General features: G+C 40.3%; 1 protein-coding gene across 9 annotated transcripts in view; it reads right to left on the bottom strand.

Annotated features, from left to right (window-relative positions):
* GLRA2 (glycine receptor alpha 2) overlaps window positions 1–25,822 on the bottom strand; it is a 137,700-nt gene that overhangs the window by 39,409 nt on the left and 72,469 nt on the right. For all 9 annotated transcript variants that reach the window (XM_045007091.1, XM_045007086.1, XM_045007141.1 and 6 more), the window contains one exon: window positions 1,380–1,529. In XM_045007091.1, coding sequence (XP_044863026.1) covers window positions 1,380–1,529 — 150 coding nt within the window. The remainder of the gene's footprint in view (window positions 1–1,379; window positions 1,530–25,822) is intronic.

Consider the following 25,822-nt stretch of genomic DNA (forward strand, 5'->3'; position numbering starts at 1 on the left):
AGATTTGGAAATGTATCTTACACATACCTACCGGGATAACTGAATCTTAATAGGAATCTCTATTCACCTGACAATAGCAGTAGATCAGAGGACAAGACTGGATTCCTTCCAAGATCACCCCTTAAGTAACACAGTGACACCTTAACTACAGATCATTTGTTAAACAAAACTGTCCAAACACAAATGTTTCTGTGCCATTGTTGTCAGCCCCTTTCCTGCCTGATACATTTATACAACCTACTATAAACTCAAACACAGGGTTAAACTTGAATGTTCCTACTGTGATGACTAAGGGTACGTCTAAAATGCAGCTGGGAGTGTGCTGAAGCTAGAGCACTAAATATAGCAGTGTAGCCAGGGTAACATGGATGGATGCTCAGGCTAGTCAGCCAGGATGGACTTGCACTCAGGCAGCTACCCTGCTATTTTTAGTGCACAAGCTCCAGCAGAGCTAGTGTGTGTTTGTCTACCCATGCCAGGAAGCATGCTTCCAGCTGCTCTGGAGACAGCTTTAGATATAAAGAAACTGGATAATGCAAAGTTCTTATAATTGTGGGGATGGGCTCTGCTGTCCTAAAATTGAATGTACTGCCTATTTCCAAGTACTTCGGTCTCTGATATTACAATAAAACTTCAGGAAACAGAAACATGTTTCCTGAATAAATAGGAAATGCTCAGAGATTGGTATTCAGGATAAAACAAGTTTCTGATCTAAGTTTCAGGTTAATGGTATGGGATGACTTGATCCTTTGGTTTGTTTTTTGTTTGTTTGTGTTTTTAAGCAATTTCAGGTCTGTATAGGTCAACAAATTGCAAAGTAGTGGAATCTGGACAAGAAAGCTCAATCCCTGGTCCTGATCTCCCTCTTACCAGTTTCACACATACCTCCACTGAATTCAGTGAAATCATTCCTCATTCCAACCAGTACAAATGAAGCAGAAGGGTGACCTTTCCTATACTAAATTTTTTTTTAAAGCTAGTAGCAGTACAGTGGGAGCATTAGACAAATCTCAGGAAGGTTCTGGCCAGCAAGTATAGAAGGCACATAGGTAAAACAAAACAAAAAATGCTGCCCTGTTTACAATAGCACTCCCAGTTTCCTGCCTACCAATGAAGTTGCATCCATGGTAGTGTAAAAATTGAAGATTAAAAATATCTACAGCCTAATATATTTGGAATTTAACACATGAAGTCACAATTGCCTCAGGAAGTCAGGTTGGAGAATGAGACACACAGAAGCAATGACCAGTCCACTGATGCCTATTTGTAAGGATAATGAACTGCAGATGGAACCTGTTGCAAGTTTTCAACTCCTTTTATCAAGGAGTAATGAGTCACTGGAAAGTAAGCTTTAGAATGTGAGTTTAAAGTAGCAGTACCTTGTTTTGTCTCTTTTGTCTTCTTCTAAGCCTCAGAAACTCCTTGTGCTGCCTTGAAACAAAGTTGACTGCTGCATATTCCAGTAATGCAGCAAACACAAAGAGAAGGCACACAGCCATCCAGATGTCGATAGCTTTTACATAGGAGACCTAAAAGAGAATAGAAACAGAATGACTGATGAGACTCACATATGGAATCACAGTTCTTCTTAAATAGGAGATTATTATTACAGAAAACATCTACAACTACAAACACAAACAAACAGACTTCAACATAGCATGAGTTCCAGCTTTGTCTCCACACTGTATCTAGAACACTATAAAGCACTCTGACATATCTAGTGGCTGAACAATATACTGCAAAGTGAACATCTGCACTCAATAAGTACTCACAGTTGTCTGAATGACAGAACAGGTAAGGACACATCATATCTGTCTCACTCTTCAGTACTTTTAGTAGACGCATTGGCTAATTCTCTACAGTGGGCCCCTTTGCACATATTACCAAAGCTACTTTGTTTCTTTGCTATTGGGCGCCTTTTCACACTTCTAACAGGGCATGCCAATTTCATTTGTTTTTGCATATGAACAGCTTCAGCCTTATGGCTCTGACTGAAAACCCATAGTGCTCTATGGGAGCATTTCCATTAATATCAGTGTGCTAAGGATGGCCCTATGCATGGAGGGCTTAGAAGGCCCTATGTGCAGAGGAATTAAATATTTAAAGAATTGTAGAAAGGATATAGGGCTTGGTCCTGGGCAGCATGCAGAGAATTTCAGAGATTCTGAGCATTGCTACTTAGCATTCATTGGAGGCTCAGCTGCTGCCCAGTGCGTATGAGCCTAGTCATGCCAGCCGCCCGCAGTGTAGAGTAGTCAAACTGGATATGTCAGTAGGGTGAGATATGGTGGGGTTAGTAGCCTGGTATAAAGTTAGGAAACCAGGCATTTAAATTAGATGCAAAGTACATGTATTTGAAATTGCAGGCCACACCCTTGTAGGAATGTTCAGCAGCAGTATTTAGGCATTCTGCAAAGTATAGTGCAAACCCCTCCATGTTCCAGGTAATCTGGAAAGCGTGGGTCACAGGCTGACATATATTAATTATCAAGCCACTATAATTTCTTCAGAAATGTAGTTGTAATTGGCATTGTGATTGTTTGTTACCATCTTTAAAGGTGCAGCTTGTTTTCATGTACAAATACCTTAGTAATCACATTAGGAATGCACAAACACCTGGAATGTGCTGCCAGAGACATTGCATTGTGGGACATGAAGCCCCAAGGATCAGCATTTCTGACTGAGCAAATCCTGTGCTCATGTGCATAAGGCACTGAGGGCAACATAATAAAGGAACTCCTGAGTTGGCCTTCCTGCCACTTATGTAGTGCTGCTATAAATTGCATCCACACAGTTGCTGAGCTAGCTGGATTATTTTAACTCCATCTTGCTCAGCTAGAATCAAGCGAATAGCAACAGCAGCATACTTGATAGCTGCCTAACTTGCATTACTCTCTATTGACTCATCTGGCTGGGATGATTTAGTTGGGGTCAGTCCTGCTTTGAGCAGGGGGTTGGACTAGATGACCTCCTGAGGTCCCTTCCAACCCTAATTCTTCTATGATTCTATAAAAACAACAAGGAGTCCAGTGGCACCTTAAAGACTAACAGATTTATTTGGGCATACGCTTTCAGTGTGTTTTTACCCATGAAAGCTTATGCCCAAATACATCTGTTGGTCTTTAAGATGCAACGTGACTCCTCGTTGTTTTTGTGGATACAGACTAACATGGCTACCACTCTAATGTATAATTCTATGACTCCCATGCCTCTGCATTACACAGTGCTCAATGAGAAAAAGAAAGCAATCACAATGTAATGCTACATTAAAAAAAGGCAAAACTCCTACAATAGGGTAACATCAGTCCCTTCATTTCCAAAGCACTATGCATCATTTTACCTATGTAATCCTAGTAAAGTGACTGATGTAGTTAAAAACCCCATTAATGCTTTGAAATCAATCTTTGTGCCTTTTTCCAAGTTCCCCAATATATGGAACAGTCTTTCACTCAGGCCCTTTCCCTCTGCTGGTTCAAATCCTTCTAAAAAACTCACTTCTTTTCCAGACCCATACAAACTAACTCACGGCAGTCACATTGTGGTGGAAAAAAAAAAGTAATGGAAGAGGTCCTAAGGGCTTCCTCCACTACAAGTCTATTTTCTCTTTCTTCAATTCTGCCCTATTCCTCACCAAACAGCACTATTTCTCCAGCCTCCTTGATTTCCATACCCACAAGCTCAGCTGTTTATTTACCACAGTCTGCATATGTGGTGGAATTGTTCCCTACTTGTGCTATTATCCGTCTACAGTGAGCTAATGCCCCAAGGTAATTCCTGGACACAAAACACACAGTGGTTATCTTTGAAAACTTTCCACCTTTGCCCTTGATATCTAGTTCAATTTACCACAGCATTTTCAGTATTTCCTGTAATTCCTTATATAGGAAACACTGCAAATTCTGAGGAAATATTTTCTCTCTCTCTAGTGTAATTGAAAAGGTTTGGTTTTTTTGAAGAGTGACCTCCAGAAAACCTTTAAAAAGTCCTAGCACATTGGCTCACCCTACTCTAGAGTATTTTTAGAATTTGATGTTTGGAACCATCACCTTGTTCAGTTTTATCACATTCAGAAAGTCCATTAAACATTTCTTGTATTTTTCTTTCTTTAACTCACTCAATTGCCATGTACCTTATGTTGCAGAGCTTCCCCTCTAGTGGCTTTTTTAGAGAGTTAATGGCTCCCTACCAATCACACCATAAATGATATAAATTATTCAGATGCTCTGTAAATGTTTTAGGATGACTTAATGAGGAAAGTTTTTCAGAATGAGGCCTGTCTGCACCAAGAACTAGGCATGATAAGGCTGAACATAATAGATGTGACAGAGCAATTCCTCTTCCTTTTTAGCATTTACACCTTTGTTATCTTCTCTTAGTTGATATTGGGCCAAACTATACTAATTTCTGCTCTCACTCATACTTCTGCAAACCCACTGACTTCCTGGTAGTTCCCTAAATTGTAAGTCAGCACAGAATTTGGCCCTTTAAAAATGTTTCCTCAAATTAATCCCCCAACTTCTTAATCATTTTAATTTTAATTCACTGAATTTCCTCCATCTTATATCTTGCTAAATGTATCCAAGTGCCATAAACTGAATGCAGAATTCTTCTTGGTTGAATGTGGGAGAAAGAATGGTCTTGGATCTTGTGGTTAAGGCATTGTTCTATAATTCACTGACTTGTCATTCATGGATCAATCGAGATAAGAGTACAATTTCTGGCTCAGGACAGATTTCCTTTGTGACTTTGGGCAAATCATTTAGTCTCCCTGACTCAGTTCAGTAGGTGGTAAACTGGGGATTAAAGATACTTCCCTTTCTCCCAGGTGAGATGTGAAGGTAACTGCATTAATGATGGTAAGTGCTTAGATGCTGTAGTGCTGAGAACCATATAAATACCTGCGTTGTTAGATAGAATTGCATCAAAAACATACTCTTGGATTTGTGATATGAAGTACAAAATCATGTTAGGCCTTGTTTTTGCAGCATCTCACACTGTATGCCAAGATTTTTAGAAAACTGAATTTTCATCTAGTGGGAAATTTTGACACTTTGAAATTAGTTTCTGGTCCAAATTGTAAAATGTCATGGAATGAAAAATTCTAAAAAGTTTCAAATTGGAAAGGTGTCACTTTTGATCAAAACTAAACAAAAATAGTTAAGTCAATTAACGTTTCAGTATAAAATGGTAACATTTTATGTCATTTCTTTTTAAGTTTTAAAAACCTAAATGACATTTTGTGTGACAACAAAACAAACATTTTTTTTTCAAAACATCAATTTGAAATGAAAATTTACATTTCTTTCCACAACAAATCAACAATTTCCACTGGAACTGACAGTTTGCTTAATTCTTTGGTTTCAATGAAACCATATTTTCCTCACAGAAAAACTTTATGAATGAAAAATTTCAGTCAGCTGTGTTTGCAAGCTGTCATAGGGTGACTGACCCCTTTAAGAGGAAGCAGGGTTCAGTTTACCTGTGATTTATAAACTGCCTCCCAGTTGGGATTAAAAGAAGGCAACAGGACCTTATAATGGGAGAACAAGGAGATAGACAGGATAGAGTTGCCTCACAATAGACTGAGTGAGATAGACAGAGGAGGGCAGGTGAGAGCTGCCTGAGGAGGAAGTTAGAGACCCAGGAGCTGAGAGGAGAGCTGTTAGGAAGAACAAAAGGTTGATTTGGAGGAATGGCCAGGCTGGGAAGCCCTGCTGAGTTACAGGAGAGCTTGTGAAGAGACCCTGAAAAACAAGGGGAAGAACCAGCCTGGGTAGGAGAAGCTGAGCCCAACTCAGGAGGGTTGCGGCTGGAAAGGTAGGACTCACAGGCAGGAAGCAGGCCTGGATGGAGGGCTGCACCAAACTGAGCCCAGATCAAGAGTTGATCCAGGGGGAATGTTCCCTGGGCAGGGACAGGATTCACAGGTAGGGCTGCCTGGCTGAGTGAGTGGATGTCTCAGTCATGGGATACCTGACTTGGGGCTACCTACCATCCAAGAGTTGCAGGAAAGAAGAAAATCTGGGAGCTCTCAGTTAGATGTCCTGGAAAGTGTAGCCCTGGAACAAAGGCAGAAAGTGTCTAGGAACAGACTCATGGGAGGGTGAGCTGAAAATTATGTCCTGGGAGAGGGCAGGGAAAATGGCTGTGATTGCACCAGTTGTAGTTTCGGGGTTGGAAGACTGGTTTTATCATGAGGGTTCTGTGGATGATTGTACATTTTTGGCTTTACTATTTTCCAAATGTCTCCCGCATAGTAACTGTACTTATTTTGGGCCTAATGTATTAACTTGCATTTTCCCAATCTGAATCTTATTTTGTTAATTCAAGTCCATGTTCCTAACCTCCCTGATATATTGTGCTAGTCTCTTTCTTTGCAATACTTCCCAGATTATCGTCATTTGTACCCTCTAATTTCAAAAGCCAGATTCTCTGGGTGATAGCCAGCATAAAATGAAGCATAACTGAAGACTATAAGGCTGTACCTACTTATGCCAGTACTGAACTCTGACATCAAGTATATACTGCATTTGCCTTAGTAAATACATTAGCCTAGCCCACTCCCTCCAATATTAAAACTCATGGGATGGAACTCTGTGAGGAAATCTCCATGAAGATCACTTGCAGAGTTCTGTTCCATTGGGCATGCTGGGACCTACCCCCAAACCTGGCTGATCCTGCAGGATGATGGAAGGATAGGGCCACCCATGGTGTAGATCCTATACCTCCACACCAACTCTAGCCCTCAGAAGCCCCCTCTCACTCCAGCAGTGCAGCTCCACTGCAACTGTGCTACCAGAGTCCTCCTGGGCATGCTACTCCTGGAACATGATAGTTGCAATTTTTAACTTTTAAAATTCTTGTAAATCAGTGTAGTGTGCACAGCAAAGATAGCTACAGCACTCAAGAACTGCCTAAACTTAAGAACTTAAACTGAGTTTCAGAAGTGCCAAACACCCTCGCTCTCAATAAAGTCAACACTTATTTAGGTACTCGCATATGAAAATGTGGGCCCTAAATTTTAAGTTCCTAGGTAGATATGGACACGGGTAGAATGACCACTGATGAAAACAACTCTGAAAGATGAAATAGAAGATACAACACCATGGTATGCTTCAGGAAACAAAGACCACTAATAGGATTTTGAAACAAAACCACAATTGTTAAAAATCATACACAGAGCAACATGCTGACACTAACTTCCACTGCAAAAATGTATTAACTTGAGAGGTACAATTTGACCAAGATCAAGGCAAGTATTTATCTTGAGAGATAATATACTTAAACATTTTTAAGATTCACTGAAACAAGAAATCAGTGCATGCATTGTTATATACATTCTGAATGGCTGCATCAGAAATATCAGTAAATCTCTTTGCTGTGGTCACTAATTTCTGAAGTTTAATTTTTTCAAAATGGATATTAACTGAAGTCCAGAAAATTCTTTATTTTCCTCTGAAGAACCAAGCAGAATATGTGCATTTACTTATTCTATCTGATTGGTTCATCTGAGGTGAGTAATAATCTTCATTCAACTCAGCTGCTGCCAGCTAGGATGCTGTCATTATATTTGCTACCTGGTTGGATAGAATTGCTCCAGATCTTAGTATTCTTTGACCTTTGAATAGAATGACCTCGTGCATGGCTGTTTTCAAATAATGAGAAGTCAGAATAAATGAACCCCATTTTTCCATGTAAGCCAAATAATAACCACAAAATTGACAACTGACAACGTAGTTGTTGTGACTGATACCAGGTGTGTGTACGTATACACATATTTATTGTTTTTTCTGCTGGATAGCACAAAAATAGTGCTATTGTTCAGGTAACTACAGTACATTCAAACACACATTTACCATACTGTAATTTCTATGGTAGTCACAACTAAGCGAACCATTAAAAGTGATCCAGTTCACTGAACCAAACAACAAGAACCTAAAATTAGAAAAAGTATGCCAAGGGCAATACGCTTTTTAACTCTTGATCTCTTCTGTTTGTGATTAGACAAAAGACTCATGTATTTCCTCCCTCTCATTCCGCTCCTCCTCTTCCCTAAATTGTAGACTTCCTCCAAGGCATAATTTGGAGATAAAAGGCATTTGCTTATTTTTGTGACTGTCAGTCTCTCCCTATTAGTAATAACTTAAACAAGTCTTTTGGTTAGTGACAATTGCCCTACCAACACTAACAACAACATCAGATTAAACAATTGAGCATGGGGAAATCAGATGCCCCATTACATTATGCTCACTCTTGTCCACACATACTGTTTTCCTAATCTGCTACTTGAGCACACGCTTATGGTTTTGGAAGGGTTAAGCATCATCATTCTTAGATGTAAGCCTGTCTGATTCTTTTAGAATTATATTCAGAATTGCTACCTTCACCAGATCAAAGCATGTAAGCCAGGCAAGTGTGTTCTTTGTGGGTAGTTTAAGAATTTTTAGATCATGATCATGTGACAAAAAGTATCTGAATGTGCATCCTATCAAATTATCCTCTTCCTATATTTGGAAAAAAAAGACTGACAAACAGGATATTATGAGTGGCTTGCATTACCACACAATTGAAATAATTGGCCAATGGTCTGCATCCTGGGTTGCATGCCTCTGAGATCAAACCAGACCCAAACAACCCAAAGCAGATCTGAGACCATGAACAACCAACCAACATGATATTTTTCCTGTTCACATTATGCTGGGTTGAATGACTCAATCAATTCATTTTTCAATTTCAGAGCAGTATTTTTAATCAAGATCTAATTGTCCTGGATGGTCTGAGATGTCTGACCCAGAAGCTTGTTTCTTTTCTGTTTTTTAATTAAAGTTAATTATGATCCAGCTGTATTTACAAACCTAAAGAGAATAAGTTCAGCCTTTGGAAGGAAGAAGCAGAAAACCAATTGACTAGGAGTATATTCTCCCCTCAGTGTGCATGCGTAACTCCCAGAAGTGCTAATGACCACTATGCACTTGCAGCCAAGGTAGAACAGAATAGATAGCACCACACTTTATATTCATTTTCTCTAATGATGCTGATTGACCAGAATCACTTTCTGAAACACTGATGCTAACACAGCTGTTGTGCTGTTAGGGGTATAAAGTAGCCTGTTGAATTACAGTTCAGATTGGCAGGGATTTGGATGTTTGGAAGCAGAGCCAAGTGATAGGGCTTTGTCTGCAAGTGGCAAACTTTGGGTAAAACTCCATTCTCACGTCTACTTTCTGATCTGTACTATAATATTTTCATCTGAACTCTATGTTCTCATTTTTACTCTTATTACCAAGAGCTCTGTCTGCTTGAAACTGTGCTACCTCAAAGCAAGGCTCAGGGAAGGAATCCTCAGCAGCAACCGATGTTGCAGGGCCAAGTATCTAGCATAGGTGACCTGACCATGACAATTGCTGAGGCTGATGAGAGGCGTGCGCAGGCTCCTCCTCCATGAAGGATGTTTGGTGTCTGCTGTGCAGAGGCCCATTAACTATGCATTCATTTGTAGGGAATACATCTACTTTCTCCCTTCCACATTCCAGCGTAATAAATAAGTCACTTTTTGTGGCATAAGGATCCCTTGGCTGGGTTCTTGGTAGCTCCCCTCCCGATCCCACCACATGACAGAAATGCACGATTAAACAGAGAGGCCTGTGCTTCAAGATTTGATCCTTTGTTCCTAACCCACTGGCTGCTGCTAAACATACCAGGTGTGTGATAATATTCTGTATTTCCTGCAGCCAAAGTTCCAGCTTAACAAGTTTCTTCCCTCTGGATTGGAAAAGCCCATATCTGAATATCGCCATGCTGTAAAAGTGTCTGCAGGGGCTCCTCTCCACAGAGGGAGACAGTCCAAAAGTACAGCTATAAAAACAACGAGGAGTCTGGTGGCATCTTAAAAACTAACAGATTTATTTGGGCATAAGCTTTCGTGGGTAAGAAACCCACTTCTTCAGATGCATCAAAACTACAGCTGTATGCTTATGAGCAGGATTTTGCAGTTCCCTCAATGAAGAGTTGTCTTAGGAACTGTAGGACCACAGCATTGTAACCAGGGCTGGGGGAAATGGTTTGCATGGGAATCTAACCACACATGATCAAGACATGTTTAAGTCTGCTGAACCCAAACAAGGAAAGCTTAAGCTTACTTGATGTTTGCAGTACAACTTCATTATATTGCAGCACAAACTCTCAGAGCAAATAAGGCTGGAGAGAAGCCACCTACTCTCTGCTCTCCCCTGTTTGGTGAAGAGTGTATTCCACTGCCAGGGAAAAGATAGCGTTCAGGCTCAGGCTCACTGAACTCTGCAGTACACACAAAACCCCTCCAGGTTCCCTTACCTCTACTTGTAAAGTGGCAGACCTGTGCTGTTACATCTAACATATTGGGTTGTCAATGCAGGTTGGCCAGTGCTGTGCCACTTGCTGAGCGTACATACCATCTCACAGAGCACAAAGTCATGATGTCCTGTGGTAGATCCCAGCTACTCATGTACTACATATGGAGTTAGTAGGTGTTTCATTGCTTCTCCTCTCTACGCTCCCTGGGCTGCTGTTTTATTAAGATGACACTAACCTGGGAGGAGTGGGTAGATACGCTGGAGGGTAGGGATAGGATACAGAGGGACCTAGACAAATTAGAGGGTTGGGCCAAAAGAAACCTGATGAGGTTCAATAAGGACGAGTGCAGAGTCCTGCACTTAGGACAGAAGGGATTACAGTGGACGAGAAGCTGGATATGAGTCAACAGTGTGCCTTTGTTGCCAAGAAGGCTAACGACATTTTGGGCTGTATAAGATGGGGCATTGCCAGCAAATCGAGGGACGTGATCATTCCCCTCTATTTGACATTGGTGAGGCCTCCTCTGGAGTACTGTGTCCAGTTTTGGGCCCCACACTACAAGAAGGATGTGGAAAAATTGGAAAGAGTCCAGCGGAGGGCAACAAAAATGATTAGGGGGCTGGAGCACATGACTTATGAGGAGAGGCTGAGGGAACTGGGATTGTTTAGTCTGCAGAAGAGAAGAATCAGGGGAGATTTGATAGCTGCTTTCAACTACTTGAAAGGGGGTTCCAAAGAAGATGGATCTAGCCTGTTCTCAGTGGTAGCAGATGACAGAACAAGGAGTAATGGTCTCAAGTTGCAGTGTGGGAGGTTTAGCTTGGATATTAGGAAAAACTTTTTCACTAGGAGGGTGAAGCACTGGAATGGGTTACCTAGGGAGTTGGTGGAATTTCCTTCCTTAGAGGTTTTAAAGTTCAGACTTGACAAAGCCCTGGCTGAGATGATTTAGTTGGGGATTGGTCCTGCTTTGAGCAGGGGGTTGGACTAGATGACCTTCTGAGGTCCCTTCCAACCCTGATATTCTATGATTCTAAGCAAGAAAAAAGACATTTTGCTCACCAAGACTATGATTCACTATTGCCCTGCAGTGCCAGCATAAAGGGCAACCAAATATCATTGGCACAAGAGATCCTCCAAGGATGTCACAGAGTCAGCTTTGTGCCTCGCTCCCCACAGTAGGCCCAAGGGACAAGTCAGAGCTGGCATGGACTAGTGTGTGTGTGGGGGGCGGGGGAGGTATGTCGAGTGCATAAGGGGGATGGGCCAAGGCATTCTTATGTCCAGGTAATTCTGCAATGGCTCATAGAGGCTATTGCAGTCAAAGTGTAACTCAGAAGAAAGTCAGGGCCAACCTAATCTGTGCCAGGTTAGAAAATGGCTTTGGTTGCCTCCCTTTTGCTTCCTTTATGCCTGCTCAGGGATCAGTGAAGGCCTGAAGCTTTACCAGCAATGTAATGAGTCATTTTAAAGAAGCTCAGAAAACACACTGCGCAGGATTTTAAATCATGTACCTCGGGTTTTGAAATCACAACTCTTTCCTGACATTTTAAAACACTCATATTTGTTTACTAGAAAATTCCATTCACTGGACATGCTAATTTTGGTACAGAAGGTGACAAACGTTAATTATGAGCAGGTGTCATGCCCACCCTACTTTTGGGGCATTGGTTTTATTGGTAAATCAAACAACAAAAGCAGGACCTCACCCTGAGTTTTCCCAGCAACACCAGTTGGCCCTGTGGTTTCCTGCAGCACCAATCTCTTTCTGCCTCTAGTTCCTTCTGACCAGAGAAAAGGTTCGCACCCACCTCTCTGGTAGCCAGCTGAAATTTATAAGCCGCATCTTCCATAATAAATCATCAGAGTTAGCAGCAACATGCAGTGTTCTAATTCCTATATGGACCAAAAGAAGAGTCTTGTATCTCTATGCAGAATTGTAGAACATACCACCCTGGTAAGAATATGTTTTTTATAATGTATATATTAAGGATAAGTATGTCTGAAAAATTGTTGTTTAAAAATAATGAGCCTGCTAGCAGTTTGAAGAGAGGAGTGACACATGGCTAGAAGAGAAAAACTTCAAAGCTATATGTAAAAGATATTTTTATGGCTGATAAGTTATTAATAGATGTCAGGAATTTCAGTAACACTTCCACTATCATTCTTTATTAGCGTTGCAGTGAAGTGTTTGCCTTGTTGGTGAACCCTTAAATGCTTCTCACATAAGCTGACATTTACTCACCTGCCATTATGAGTCTACAATGCTTGTGATGAAAAACAAACAAATTAAAAATCAGGCCACCAAGCCAGAAGAAGATCCAGAGAAATAAAAACTCTTGCATGAAAGATCACATTGGGAGGGAGTAGACTATACTTAGTGGTTATTTAAATCAGCGGTTCTCAAACTTGGGCCGCCGCTTGTTCAGGGAAAGCCCCTGGCGGGCCGGGCCAGTTTGTTTACCTGCCATGTCCACTGGTTCGGCCAGTCGCAGCTCCCACTGGCTGTGGTTTGCCGCTCCAGGCTAATAGGAGCTGTGGGAAGTGGCACAGGATGAGGGCTGTGCTGGCCGTTCTTCCTGTGGCCCCCATTGGCCTGGAGCGGCGAACCATGGCCAGTGGGAGCCGCGATCGGCCGAACCTGCGAACGCAGAAGGTAAACAAACCAGCCCAGCCCGCCAGGGGCTTTCCCTGAACAAGCAGCGGCCCAAGTTTGAAAACCACTGGTTTAAATAACAATGCTCAGAATTTCCATAGCTCTTCCTACCAAGGGTCTTACAGCAATTTACAAACATTAATTACGCCTCATATTATCCCTGCATGACTAGAAAGTACTATTAGCCTCATTTTACAGATGGGAAAACCAAGGTACAAATTATTACTAAACAACTGGCCCAGGTCCACATGGAAAGTCAGCAACACAGCTGGGAATAGAAAACCAGCTTTCTTGCCTACCAGACTAGAGCTTTAAACACAGGGCTATCCTCACCATCCAGCTACAATTTGCTGAGCACAACTTTTAGGAATTCTGGGGAGCTGCTGAAAGCCAGGGTAACTTTCATGGTGAGATCACTGCATCATGAACCCATTCCAAATGGGATTTGGGAGAAAATTAGTATTTGTGAGGTAAACAAAATCCCACATTACAAGAGGGAAAGGAACCCTCAACATAAATATGTTCAGTGCTTTTTTATTGTTTACGGTACTTTTCTCTATGCTATGACATGAGACCAGTCAAGCAGTAAAAGGATATTCAAAAGGACTTTCCATTTTTTTAAGCACAGGCTACAGTAACACTGAAGTGCTTCTTTCCTCACAGCTGCAAGAGATATATTTTGCACAAGGTCTCATTTTCACTTTAATTTTTATTTTGTAAACATATTTGTCAGGTTCACAACACTTTCCCTTCCTAAAAAGCGCCTTGAACCGAATGTTGTTCCAACCACCAAACCTTTGATTATAGTTCAGGATGCTTAAGTGCAGGACCTGCTGACACAATCACTTGACAGCAAGGAAATATCCATGTAAGGGAAGCTTTTTTAACATAATACCTTAACACCCACATGTGGCAACCAGTTGCACTGACATGGAGCTCCACCTGCAATTCTTGTTCTTCAGCATATAACGACAAACATTGCACTCACCAAATTCCTGTAATTCACACTCTAACACTAAAACCGTAATACCAACCAGATCATTAACATTCATGTGTTGTAAACATGTGCATTGGGCTGCTGTCAGATGCTATATGGGCAAAGTCTAAGGTCTGAGTTCAGATTCTATGTTAGGGTGTCAGTGGGAGGAATTTTGTTGTGTGCTTTGTGCTTCTTTGTGTGTTTTAATGTGGGGAGAGAGAAAAGAAAGGTTAGAAATGTTATAAAAGGAAAAGCCTCAGGATCGGAACATGGATGACAGTGTAGACAAGGGAGATAGAAGAATCAGAGGTGAGCCCCCAAGATGTGGCCCCAAGTGAAAGGAGAGATGATGGTGCTGAAAGAATCATATTCCCATTCCTCATGAAAACATTACTTTTTTCAAAAGCCCACTCAAGTCACTCATGAGCACATTTGATCCGATGGTCTGTAAGTAAATTTGCTCACTCACATCTCTAGTCTTTTCCCCACCTCAGCCCAAAGGGTTTCTCCCTCCCCCCACCCCCTCCACAGCCCCAACTCATCTCAGCAGGTGCTCTCCTCCTCTCCATCTGGAGGCTGCACCGAGGAAAAGAAGGTAGCTAAGGAGAAGAAGAGAACTTCATTACACTTTCTTCTCTGCCCAGTGCCCCCCTTTGTATCTTCTTCTGGTCTCTTGCAGGTTTAATGACCGACCACACCTACATCCGTGTAACCTAGCTAGCTACTAGATGAGCCCCCTTCACTTTAGTGTAAGAGCTCCTCTCCTTTCACAATGTGTTTATCAAAAATCTGAGGAGGAAGGCAGAGGCAATATCGTCTCATTCCCCAGCGTGCAATGGGCAACAGCTGGAGATATTCAACCTCTTCAACCTAGGGGACCTACCTTCGTCTCCCTTCTTTTTTCTCAGTTGGCTGGACTAGCGGCAGCATGATGTCTCTGTCTTTGCAACAGCTCCTGTTGTCCTAAAGACAGCAGGAGGCACCGTAGAGAGAGAGACCCAGTCTGCTGCTAGTGCTGATGGCTGATAGAATGCCACTGGCATTATTTCCTACTTTACAAGGCCTCATGACATCTCAGCAGATCACAACCCATTGGTTGCAATCCCCCACCTTAGTGCTACATATCATTCTTATTCTGAAAGCACTTGAACTTGTTTCCAGTAGGTGTGTGAATATACAGGCTCATTAGGCCATTTCTAAACACTGAAGAAAACACACAAGCTAGAAATAACTAGGTAAATGTATTTTGTGGAATGAACTTTAATTGTGCAGAATGGAAAACACAGAATTTTAGATGCAACCTAATTCAAGGCTAATGCATAAAAAGAAAGCCTTGGTTTTGCATGGATTTTCTGACTGGATAGACTTGTATCATATTTGATCAGAATGTTCTATACAATTATTTTCAGAAGGTCCCAAGTGGATGGCTAAGTAGCATTATAAATAGAGTTTGTGAACACTGATTTTTAACCACATAGACTCTACACATTGCAGTGGGACATGTCTCTCAGTCTTTAGCAGAGTTTAGATTTTACTTTTAATGCAATACTTATTTGACTGTGACATGGAAAAGCCTGGAAAGATTTTGCATGTCATTGTCCAGCTATACCGAAAGGACAGGAGACACTTGATATGGTTTTAATCAGGCTGCAACTTTATTATTAGCTGTCTGGAACTACCTGGCAAATAAAAGTGTACAGTGCAGGTAACCCCATGTTCATTCAATAACTCCCCAGTGGCCTTCCCTCAGCCCCCACTCTTTTTCCATCCAGGTCCTCCAGCCAACCCATTTCTGGGACCTTTCTATCCACTCCCCTCATAGGAGGGTTAAGGTGGGCTAAGAAAGGGGGGGTGCACTCCCTGCCTTACCAGTCATAGGAGCCCCCCAACCCCATTCTATTGCTCTAACCAACACCTCCTTTCTAAGTCCTTTACCAAGGCCTTCATCTGGTTACTGTGGAGTAACTGCACTGGACATCCACCCCACACTTACATGATGAGTTGCAACATACAGCCTAATTCCCTTCATGCCACAACTTAACAGAGGCCTCCCCAAACCCGCTGTGGGGAAGGTGAACCCTCCCCACCACATACACATACACTCCACCTAGGCCAATCTGATGGTGAGGGAAAAATTCCTTCCCAGCCCCTCTAAAAAGGGGCAGCTAGCACAATGCCCACAGCAGGTCTTGACCGAACCTGGTATTTCACCACCTAAAAGGGAGGGAGGCTGGGTACTGCCTCAGTCTGCTCCATGTAAAAGGGGGCTTCACCACACTGGGCTGCCTGTTTTAAATCTTTCCACCCTTCCAGTTCTCAGGGAATGAGTCCACATCACCAGGCTGACCCCTTCTCCCACTTTTGCAGCAGTTTCTGACCTCTCCCTCTCCCTCCCCCCCTTCAGCCAGCCAGACAACTTCCTTCCTGCTTAAAGGTATGGTGCGGTCATTCTGAGTGAGAAGAGATTGAAATGATCAGGGCATGATAAAGGTATATTAAATAATGCATGTTATAAGGAAGGTATATCTCATACTTCTAGTTACTGCTTCTCATAACAAGGACAAGGGATCATTCAATAACACTGAAAAGCAACACATTTAGGGAAATACTTCCTCTTACAGAATGCTTAATTAGACAGTGGAACACATTATCGCAAGATTGCATTCAAACCAAGTGCTCAGTAGGATTAAAAAAAGATATATCAATGAGAACATCCACATTAATATTAGATAGGACAAAAATAAGAGCTATAAACCTTTATGTCCCACGGCATAAGCCAACCACTAACTAGAGCAAGGAAGAAACTACCCCTATGGCTAGGTTATGCTACAATTGTCCATTATGGAGTTTTTGTACTTCCTCTAAAGTATCTGGCACTGGTCACTGTTGGAGATAGGACACTGAACTATCTGAGCAACCCCTCTGATAAGCCAATTCCAGCATTCCTATGAAAAATAGCTTGGAACTAAGGAAAGAAGATTCTATTGAAATTTACCAAGCTGGAGTTTAACTTACAAACCATTAAGAAATATTGCTCCATAACTGATTCCCTCCTCTTACCTCTCAAGACCATATTGAGACAAAGCCTCCTATGGAGAAGAGCAATTCCCTTGTTATCAGCTGGTATACCTATTTAATTAACTTCAGGGCTTTACAGAGACAAACATGATTAAAACACAGTTTGAAAAGTCTTTCAACACTTCCATTTATTATAAATGATATTGTTTAATCACAGACTTCTCGTGCTTAGGCTTTGGGGTTTTTTAAATTGGTGTTTTATTGTGGTTTGGTGTGATTAGTGCAGAAGCCTTGTAATAATCAAATAATATGATAGTCTAATCTAATAATCTGTGCATGCATATGATGTTCAGGGGAATTATTAAAAGTATTTTCTCTCATTACAATGTTATCAAAACCAGGAAGCCTTGTTACCTACCTATGTTCTAGGACCATGACTTTTCACTGCAAATATATTTAATGAAATTGTATGCAATAGACTGTAGTTGTATGTTAAAATAATTAACTCCACTGAATGACCCTTTAAAGGGACCTTGTCATTTCCTGTTTTTTTTTATTGCAATTTTTTAAAAACAAATTTTGGTTTAAACTGAAAACCAGAATCCCTGATTACAGACAAGGACCAGCTATGTGTTAGCCAGACAGGCCTTTTACTTTCATTGATTGAAGTAGAATAGGGGTACTGCTAAACCTTCTCCTTCCTAATAGTTTTGTATTTCAGGTCACTAGGACAACAAATTGGAACAATTTAAGGGTGTAGCCTGTACATCATTGGACATTAAGATGGGAATATGCCTCTTAGCATGCATCCCTGAAGTATAACTCCCCATTAACACAGAGAGACAGAATAATATGAAGAATCGTGAACACAAGTATCATTGCTCAGAATTCTTTGATCTATCACATCATTTGGTGCTTAATTTGATATTTCTGAATTTCAAAGCCATCTTCCTCCCTCCTCTCCCAATGTAACATTTTGAAATACAATACCTTCTTATGTATACTAAATGTCACAGAGGCACTGTCATACAGTTTATGCCTAAATATTTAGTATTTGCTGCAGAAGATCTCACCGTCTAATCTAGTAATTTACTTCTGGCAATGACCAATACTTGACACTTAAAGGAAGTGTTCTTCTACAAAGCATTTGGCTGATTGGCTTGGCAGAATTCGATTTTTTTTAGAAAATTTTGACAGATATCAATGTTGATTTTAAAGCATTTTTTTTAGATTTGCATCAATTTAAATTTTCATAGTTGTACAAAATTATTGGTTTTAATCTTTTTTTTAAATTTTTATCTATTTAAAGTTTCACAATTATAGGAAATTATGGTGGGATCAGCCAATGGGGAGTCAGACAATAATTAAAGAAAACAGCTGTTGAGACTCAAAAAGTTAAAGCTTATGTCTGTTAAAGCACAAATTGTTAACATCACATTTAAAAATATACAAAGTAAATACCTTAAATAAAATTCTAATATATTCTGAAGGAGCATTTTTCTTATTTTGCCTATCAGTAGATTTTGATTATTATTGGTGGAAATATTTTTTTGTCGGTTGTGCTTGCATGGTGAAATTGATGTTTATCAGCATTTCCCAATAAAAATCTAATCCTTCCAAGTCCACTAATAGGACAGTTATGATCATAGAAGAATTACCCATTATAGATGTTCAGATAAATAATCTATGACATTTCATAGATTACTGACATAGCCACTGACATGATGTGCTTTTCTCATGGTATTTGCAGCTCACTTTTCTAGTTTGAAAAATGATCATGACTTTTGTTTTTGTTTCTTTTGTAACATTTTTGTAATTACCGTTTTGGTCTGTGAATTGTTTTAGATTTTTTTTTAAATCACAAAATCCATGCTAAAAAGTCTTCTTGTAAACAGCCAGATTCCTTCCACCTATATTAATGAGCCCTTCTCAGAGACATTAGGCTACAAGGATTGACCTGCTCCTTGTATAGCTCTGCTACTTTGCATTGATCACTGCAGAGTTTAATGCTTATCTCAGCTTCATTAAACTGTGAGGATTAGCAGATGAGTCCAGCTTGACATGGTTTCATGAGCTGTAATATACCTTCAACACCACCAAATTGCTGCTGATGTAAAAAAGGTAAATAAATGTCTGTTATCATTTATGATTTACATCATATGTGAGTATATCCACGGATGTCCACCTGTCAATATCTCTGTGTATTTTTTCACAAAGAATTTCTTGCATGTGTAAACTGGAGTACAAACCAGTATATAACCTATTATACAATGCTACATATACAAACTGTCTATTTTTGGAGTCCGGACAATTGTGTAAATCAGTATTAAGAATGAAAAGTGGATAACTACTATCATGTATTGTTTAATTACTGCTTTTATTCATACAGATCCCACCCAAGACCAATATTTCATGGGGGAGGGGGCATTTTGCTAACAGCAGTAGCAGTGGTATGTATCCATCCGTGCAGTCACAGTGTTTTCAACTAGTGAGCCTGGAGAAAATGCATAGAGAATTGGGATATGATTTTGGACATCAATTTGTACATAGTTTCAATATTGAGAAAGAAAGAAAGAAGAACTAGTAACAACTTCATTGTAACACGAGGCTCTTCCTAGTAACAAACAGATAGCAACATAAGAACCCCTTTAACAGCACAAACAGTAACTATTAATATATAGAATTTATGGCAAGATATTCATGAGCACTGCATCAGCAGTGTTAAGTCACTGTTTCCACTATGTGTCAACAATATCACTAGAGTTATAAGACTTTGCAAGACAGCAAATACTCTATAAAGACACTGCCTCACCTCTTAAAAGTTTTCTGCCACCTACACTTTTGTGCTGCTAGACATCCTATTTAGGCTAATATGGCCCCTCGGGCAGTGGATCAACTATTTTCAAGTTCCTTTCTTCTCCTCCTCAGAAGAAATTATGATGGAAGGAGAGGGTCTTTGGGGAACTTTCTGATTTTTTTTCAGGCTTTACCCTTATTCTCTCTGCTCCCAAATAATGCCATAATTGAATGAATATTTCCTTGCTTAATTGAACAACAGTTCTCTCCCACTCTACCCAAATGTTACCTTTTAATCCCCTTTTATAGTTAGAGAACTACTTTCCTTTCTGATCAATAGTTCAGGACCAATGCTTGGAAAATATATTTTCATCTTAAATGCAGCTATCTAGTTCTGAAAACTTTAAAACAGTCTTTCCCTTACAGTTTTAGCAACAGATGTCTTGCAAATCTTGAAACTACTGGTGATCAATGCAATACAACATTTGAGAGCTGGATTTCCAAGTATTCAAGAGGTATAAATAACTGGTTTCTGTCTCTAATGAATCTTGAGATAATGTCTGGAACCTTATGTTAGAATTCAAGCAGAAAAGCTGGTAATCAGAATGACATGATTTTAAGGTCTCATAATTTGCAACGTGCCAGTAGTAATAATGAATGCTTATACTATATGAAATCTGTGTTTTCAAGAAGCACAACACATTACATTCTAGCTGTGGGTGTTCAGTAAAATACTTATCTGCTTATCTCGCAGACTGCAAAACTATGGCATGGGCATATTTATTACTCAGTCTAAAGATACTTTTCTGGCACTGGTCCAGGATTGAATACAATAAATCCCAAACCAGTGTTATTTCAACCTTTACTTCTCTAGTGACCCATGTCTGAGGCTCCCAGAAGACTCTGCCCCCAGCTAAAGACTTTCTTTCTTTTTTAAACTTCTTTAGTGAGTCCCCGCATAGCAGGTCACACAACCGCAGATGGAATTTCCCTCTCCCCCAATCCCCTGTGAGCCTGACCCAAAATATGCATGTGAAAAGATGTCATAATTGCAAGTTTTAAGAGAGTCTATTGGGGCTTCTTTACCTGACCTTACATTTTCTGGTGAACAGCTCACTGTAGTTCACTTCTCATCATCATCACTGTCATTAATGGGCTCATCTTCATTCATGTGTAATAGTGGAATCTCCTGTCTCCATTTCTACCCTTAGGTAATGGCACAATACCCATCATTTGTGGGTAGTGACTGTTTCTTTCAATACTGCATTTGTCTTCATTGAGAAATGTAACATATTATCCACACCGCTTTTTTAGTTGTTTCAAGACAAGTGTAATAAAATGATGGTGCCTTAGCATCTGAGAAAACCTGATGTCATGGCAACATGTGATATTATGCAGCCCTATTAAGGTCTTTTTCCTTCAGCAGTTGGCAACCAAATAAAAACATGCACCCACCTCTCCATATAAACACCTTTAGTCAACAGATTCCTGGCCACATTACAAGACTCCAGTTGTACCACTCACAAAGCTCATGGGCTTTGCTGGAACAGGGCCAGAGTGCTCATCGCATGGCAAGATTGAGCCCCAACAGAGCCATGCCAGCAAAGATGACAAGGTGAACTTTGACAAATGGAAATCCTTGCAATATTTCCACGTGCTATTACTTTATTTGTTTTGAATAACACCAAGCAGAAGCCGCCTTTGAGTAGATCTAAACAAACAGTAACCTCTAATGCCATTTCAAATGATTATTTTCCTTTGTCAAAGTGTTAGTTCCTTGCCTAAAGCAGATAGGAGAAACTCAGATCCCTCCTTGCCTATATGTATATTTTTGTCTGTGGTAGTGCATGCCAGAATAATGACCCAGATCCTGAGTTGCATCAAGGAGGAAGGTACAAAGGTGCCATTTACACTCAGTGATTCTCAGCTGGCCCAGTTCTGAGCCAGTCCCCTACCTGGTTGCAGTTCTGTACACTGCACTTGAAAGGACACTGTGACCCCCTTTCCCATGGCTATGTTCCATTCACTGTGATGCGGGTGTAAGTATGTGTGTGTGTGGGGGGGGAGCATAGAAACTATTACAATGGCTCTATGCCACCCAAGGATCTCACATTGGTGACTCCTCAAGTAGACAGGTAAACTGTCTTTAGGGCTGTTTTGTGGTGCTGGAATGGTGCAAAGCCACCTTGTGGCTGAGGATGCTTCCCAAAGCCTTTGGTTACTTTTGCTCCCATTTACCAATGTTTGAAAAATGACACCCATGACCCTTGGGTGAATAATGATGGCACATTTACAACTGGAGACTTCTTCTCTTTCATTCTTTTACTGAGCAGGGCAAATGTGAATCTCATCTATATCAGTCAACTTGTCTTCCCAAGTAAAATATAACAGACAGTTTGCATTATGGAGAACAGGCACACTCCTTTCCTGTTATAGCTCCTGAGCTCATTTTGAAAAGCAATTTTATAAGAAGAAACTCTTAAGTTGTATGAAGTCAGTAAGAAAATGGAGTGAAAGATGCTCATACAACAGTGATTCAAAAGAAAGTCTTAAAAATAATGACCACATTAAAATCATTTTACATGCCATGGTCTACGTGCAAAAATTAAGATAGTTGTTCAGCACCTTTAACAAACGCAGCATGATATTAACATTCACAGCTGGTATTTTGTTCCTTCAAGTAAGTTATCTGAAACTACACCGGTGAAATAATGACAATGGTAGCATCATTTGCACTCATTTTGTAAGGGGCTTTGTTAAATGACTATTGTTTCTGACATAATGACATTTCTGAATTACCTATGTATAAAGTGTGGGTAGGTGGTGGGAAGGGAATGAATGAGTGTGCCTCTTAGCACATACTGATTCACTGCTTTTTTTGTTGTTCTCTAAAGACAATGTTTAGTTTTAAACCTTTGCTTAAATTACTACAATTCCTGTTCAAGTTTTAATTTGGAAAAATAATCTGTATTCAGGGGACTGATTATTCTGCCAGTTTTAAGGACATGGCTCCCAAAAGGACATGTGTGCAACTGATGGGATAATCAAGCCCCATTAGTGCAAAACTGGCCACATGGCAACCTGTAATATGTTCTGTACACTTACTCCAGAAACTATTTAGCATGCTTTTATAAATCAACCACCACACTGATTCTGTGGGCTGGCCTACATTACAAAATGCACAAACCTTATCATGAACAGCCAAGTTAGCTGACATGATGCTAATCATAACAGGCTGGTTAGTGTAGATGAGAGCAGATCTCATTCAGAATCATCTAAGAAGATATCTCTGATTGTCAGCTAACTGTTTAATGACACAATATGCTGATCCAATGCTGAAATCAGTTTCCCTGATTTACACTCTTTGGTCCCTCGTGCTCACCATTGTCTCAGCTAACATGACTTTTCACAATTTTCACATGCAAAAAATTGTCTAGTAAAGATAAGACCCCAAAAGACTTTTCCTCAGCTCTCCAGAGAACATTTTACCCTTTCAGCCTGTTTAAAACATTCCATTGTAGCAACTGGCCTATTCTGCACACTCTTGATCACACCAGGGATGTCTACACTAGAAACTTATGTCAGTATAACTATGTCACTCAGTGGTGTGGAAAATCCATACCTCTGAGTGACACAATTATACCGACCTAATTCCTGGTGTAGACAGTGTTATGTCAATAACAGGACTTTCCCCATTGATATAGCTATCACCTCTCGGGAGGTGGAGTACCTACGCCAATGGGAGAAGCTCTCCTGTCATCATAGATAGAGTCTTCACTGAAGCACTAACGATACAGCTGTGCCACTGAAGTATTTTAAGTGTAGCCAAGCCGTGAACTGCAATGAAGGAAGAGAGAAGCACATTCACTGTATTTACATATGCTGTGTGATTGAGAAGCCCCAAATGCTAGAGAAAAAACATTAGAAATAAGCTATTCAGCATTTTGCTTCTCTGCTTTTTTAATAGGAGTTTATTATGTTAAATCTTTTACAAGTAATAAAACTCATGGAAGTTGACTGGTTTAGAAGCCTGAAGCTAGTGGACCAAATTTTGATATAAAATACACCCTTCAAAAATGCTTATGGATCTTTGAAGTCCTCCTTTATGCAAACAAGACTGTATTTAAACAAACAAACAAACTGATAAGTAGGCACAGTTTGAATGTGCAAATGCCTCTATGGGGTTTGTATGCGATGGATGAATAGAATATATTTGCACATGAAATTCAGACAGCTAGTTTTGGCCAGTGTGACAGAAACTTGGTCAACAGGTTCTAAACCCAGCAGTTCGTGCACTTATGCAAGTGTTTGTAAGCTTTTTTCCCCTTTTTATCTGATTTGGCTACTCTCTTCATGTCTGGCCACTTTGGACATAGTTTCTTTTCCAAAATTGGAACAGTAGTTCTGAATGATCTTCCCATCAGGAGCTGTGCTAGACTACATCCAGTAGCTGTTGTCGGTGTTGTCTATACCTCAGAAGAGCAAGGAATGGATCTTCCTGCTGACGGATTTTCTTGGCTGTCTGTACAGCTCTCTCAGCCTCTCCTTTCACTTGTCAGTAATGTGGGCTGCTAATAATATGATAAAAATCATATCTCACTTGGACTGACAAATTCCACTGCAGTGAATTGTTGGTCCGTCACTAGTTGTTCAGGAATACTAAAATGAGCAAAAGCGCACTTCAGTTTCTCGATAACACTGCAACATGTTATATCTTTCATGTGCATTATTCTGGAAAAATAGTCCACTAGGACAAGGTAATAATGTCCTCCGAATTTGCAGAAATCTGTAGCTGGTTTCTTCCAAGGTCTTTCTGATACAGGTATTGTTTTTCCGTATAGTTCAGCATTGTCACTTAGGGTTATTTGTATTGTATCTCCTTTAAAAAGTCCAATATCACCAAATACTCCATAGAATTCTTCCCCCTTTCTCATCAACCCCAACATAGCTGTCACATCGTGGCTGGGAAGGTTGTTGGTCTTTGATCCTTTGATCACATACAAAGACAAAAACTTTGCATTCGGAGTGTAAGTTGTTCTGCGGTAAACTAGCCCATATAGTTCAGAATACCTCCACGGCTAAATCAGAGGGAAAGGGGTTGAAGGTGATTGTAAATCCCTTCTGATATGATGGTCATGTCTGCTCTTGAATCAATTTTAAAGTCAACAGTCTTTCCATTACTATTCAGTTTCACTCTCCAGACAGTCTCTGTGATCACATGTGATCGATTCCAGAAACAATCGCTTTTCACTGTCTATATTGTTAGTCAACTCCTGACTGCTTTGGTGTGACAAACAGCTGCAAAATATCCATAGTTTGTGCATTTATTACACCTTTTGCCTTTGGCTGGACACACATCACTTGGGCTATGAATTTTCCCACATCATGTGCACTTAGTCTGAAAGGTTTTGTAGTTAACCTTGATTTGTCCTTCTTCGCTTCATGGGTCTTATGATACTTAATTTTACTACTCATGCTGAGTCTTTTTACAGCTTCTAAGCTAGCTTCTTGTTTCTCAAGTCTGGTAATTTGCTCTTGGTTTTGCTGTTTCGCCAGCTCAGACTGCTTTGCTAATTGAATAGCAGTGTGCGGGGTTAGATTTTGCTTGTAATTGTAGCTGCTGTGAAAGATTTTTATTTGCAAACCCTATTATTAATTTCGCTCTCATAATTTCATGTTTTATAGGCCCCTAATTACAGTTTTCAGCCAATGTATGTAAAGCTCTGATAAAAGATTCAATCGATTCCCCTGGATGTTGAATTTTCTGGTTACACATGCCCTTTCACAAACCCCATATCTCTGAGGTATGAAGTATGCATCAAACATAGCAAGAACCCTTTCATAGTCATCTTTGTAACTGTCTTCAGTAAAGGTCAAAGATTTAAAGATATGCCCTACCTTCTCCCCATAGCATACATTAAAGAGATACCAGGATGTCTCCAGTTTCCTTGTGGAGTTTGATTGCAATGGAAAATCTTGCAAAATGTTGTTTCCAGTCTGTCCATTCTAAAGGCCTGTGAAAGCTGAAGTTCTCTTGGGCA

The sequence above is a fragment of the Mauremys mutica genome, chromosome 1 (assembly GCF_020497125.1).
Source record: "Mauremys mutica isolate MM-2020 ecotype Southern chromosome 1, ASM2049712v1, whole genome shotgun sequence".
Taxonomy (NCBI): domain Eukaryota; kingdom Metazoa; phylum Chordata; order Testudines; family Geoemydidae; genus Mauremys; species Mauremys mutica.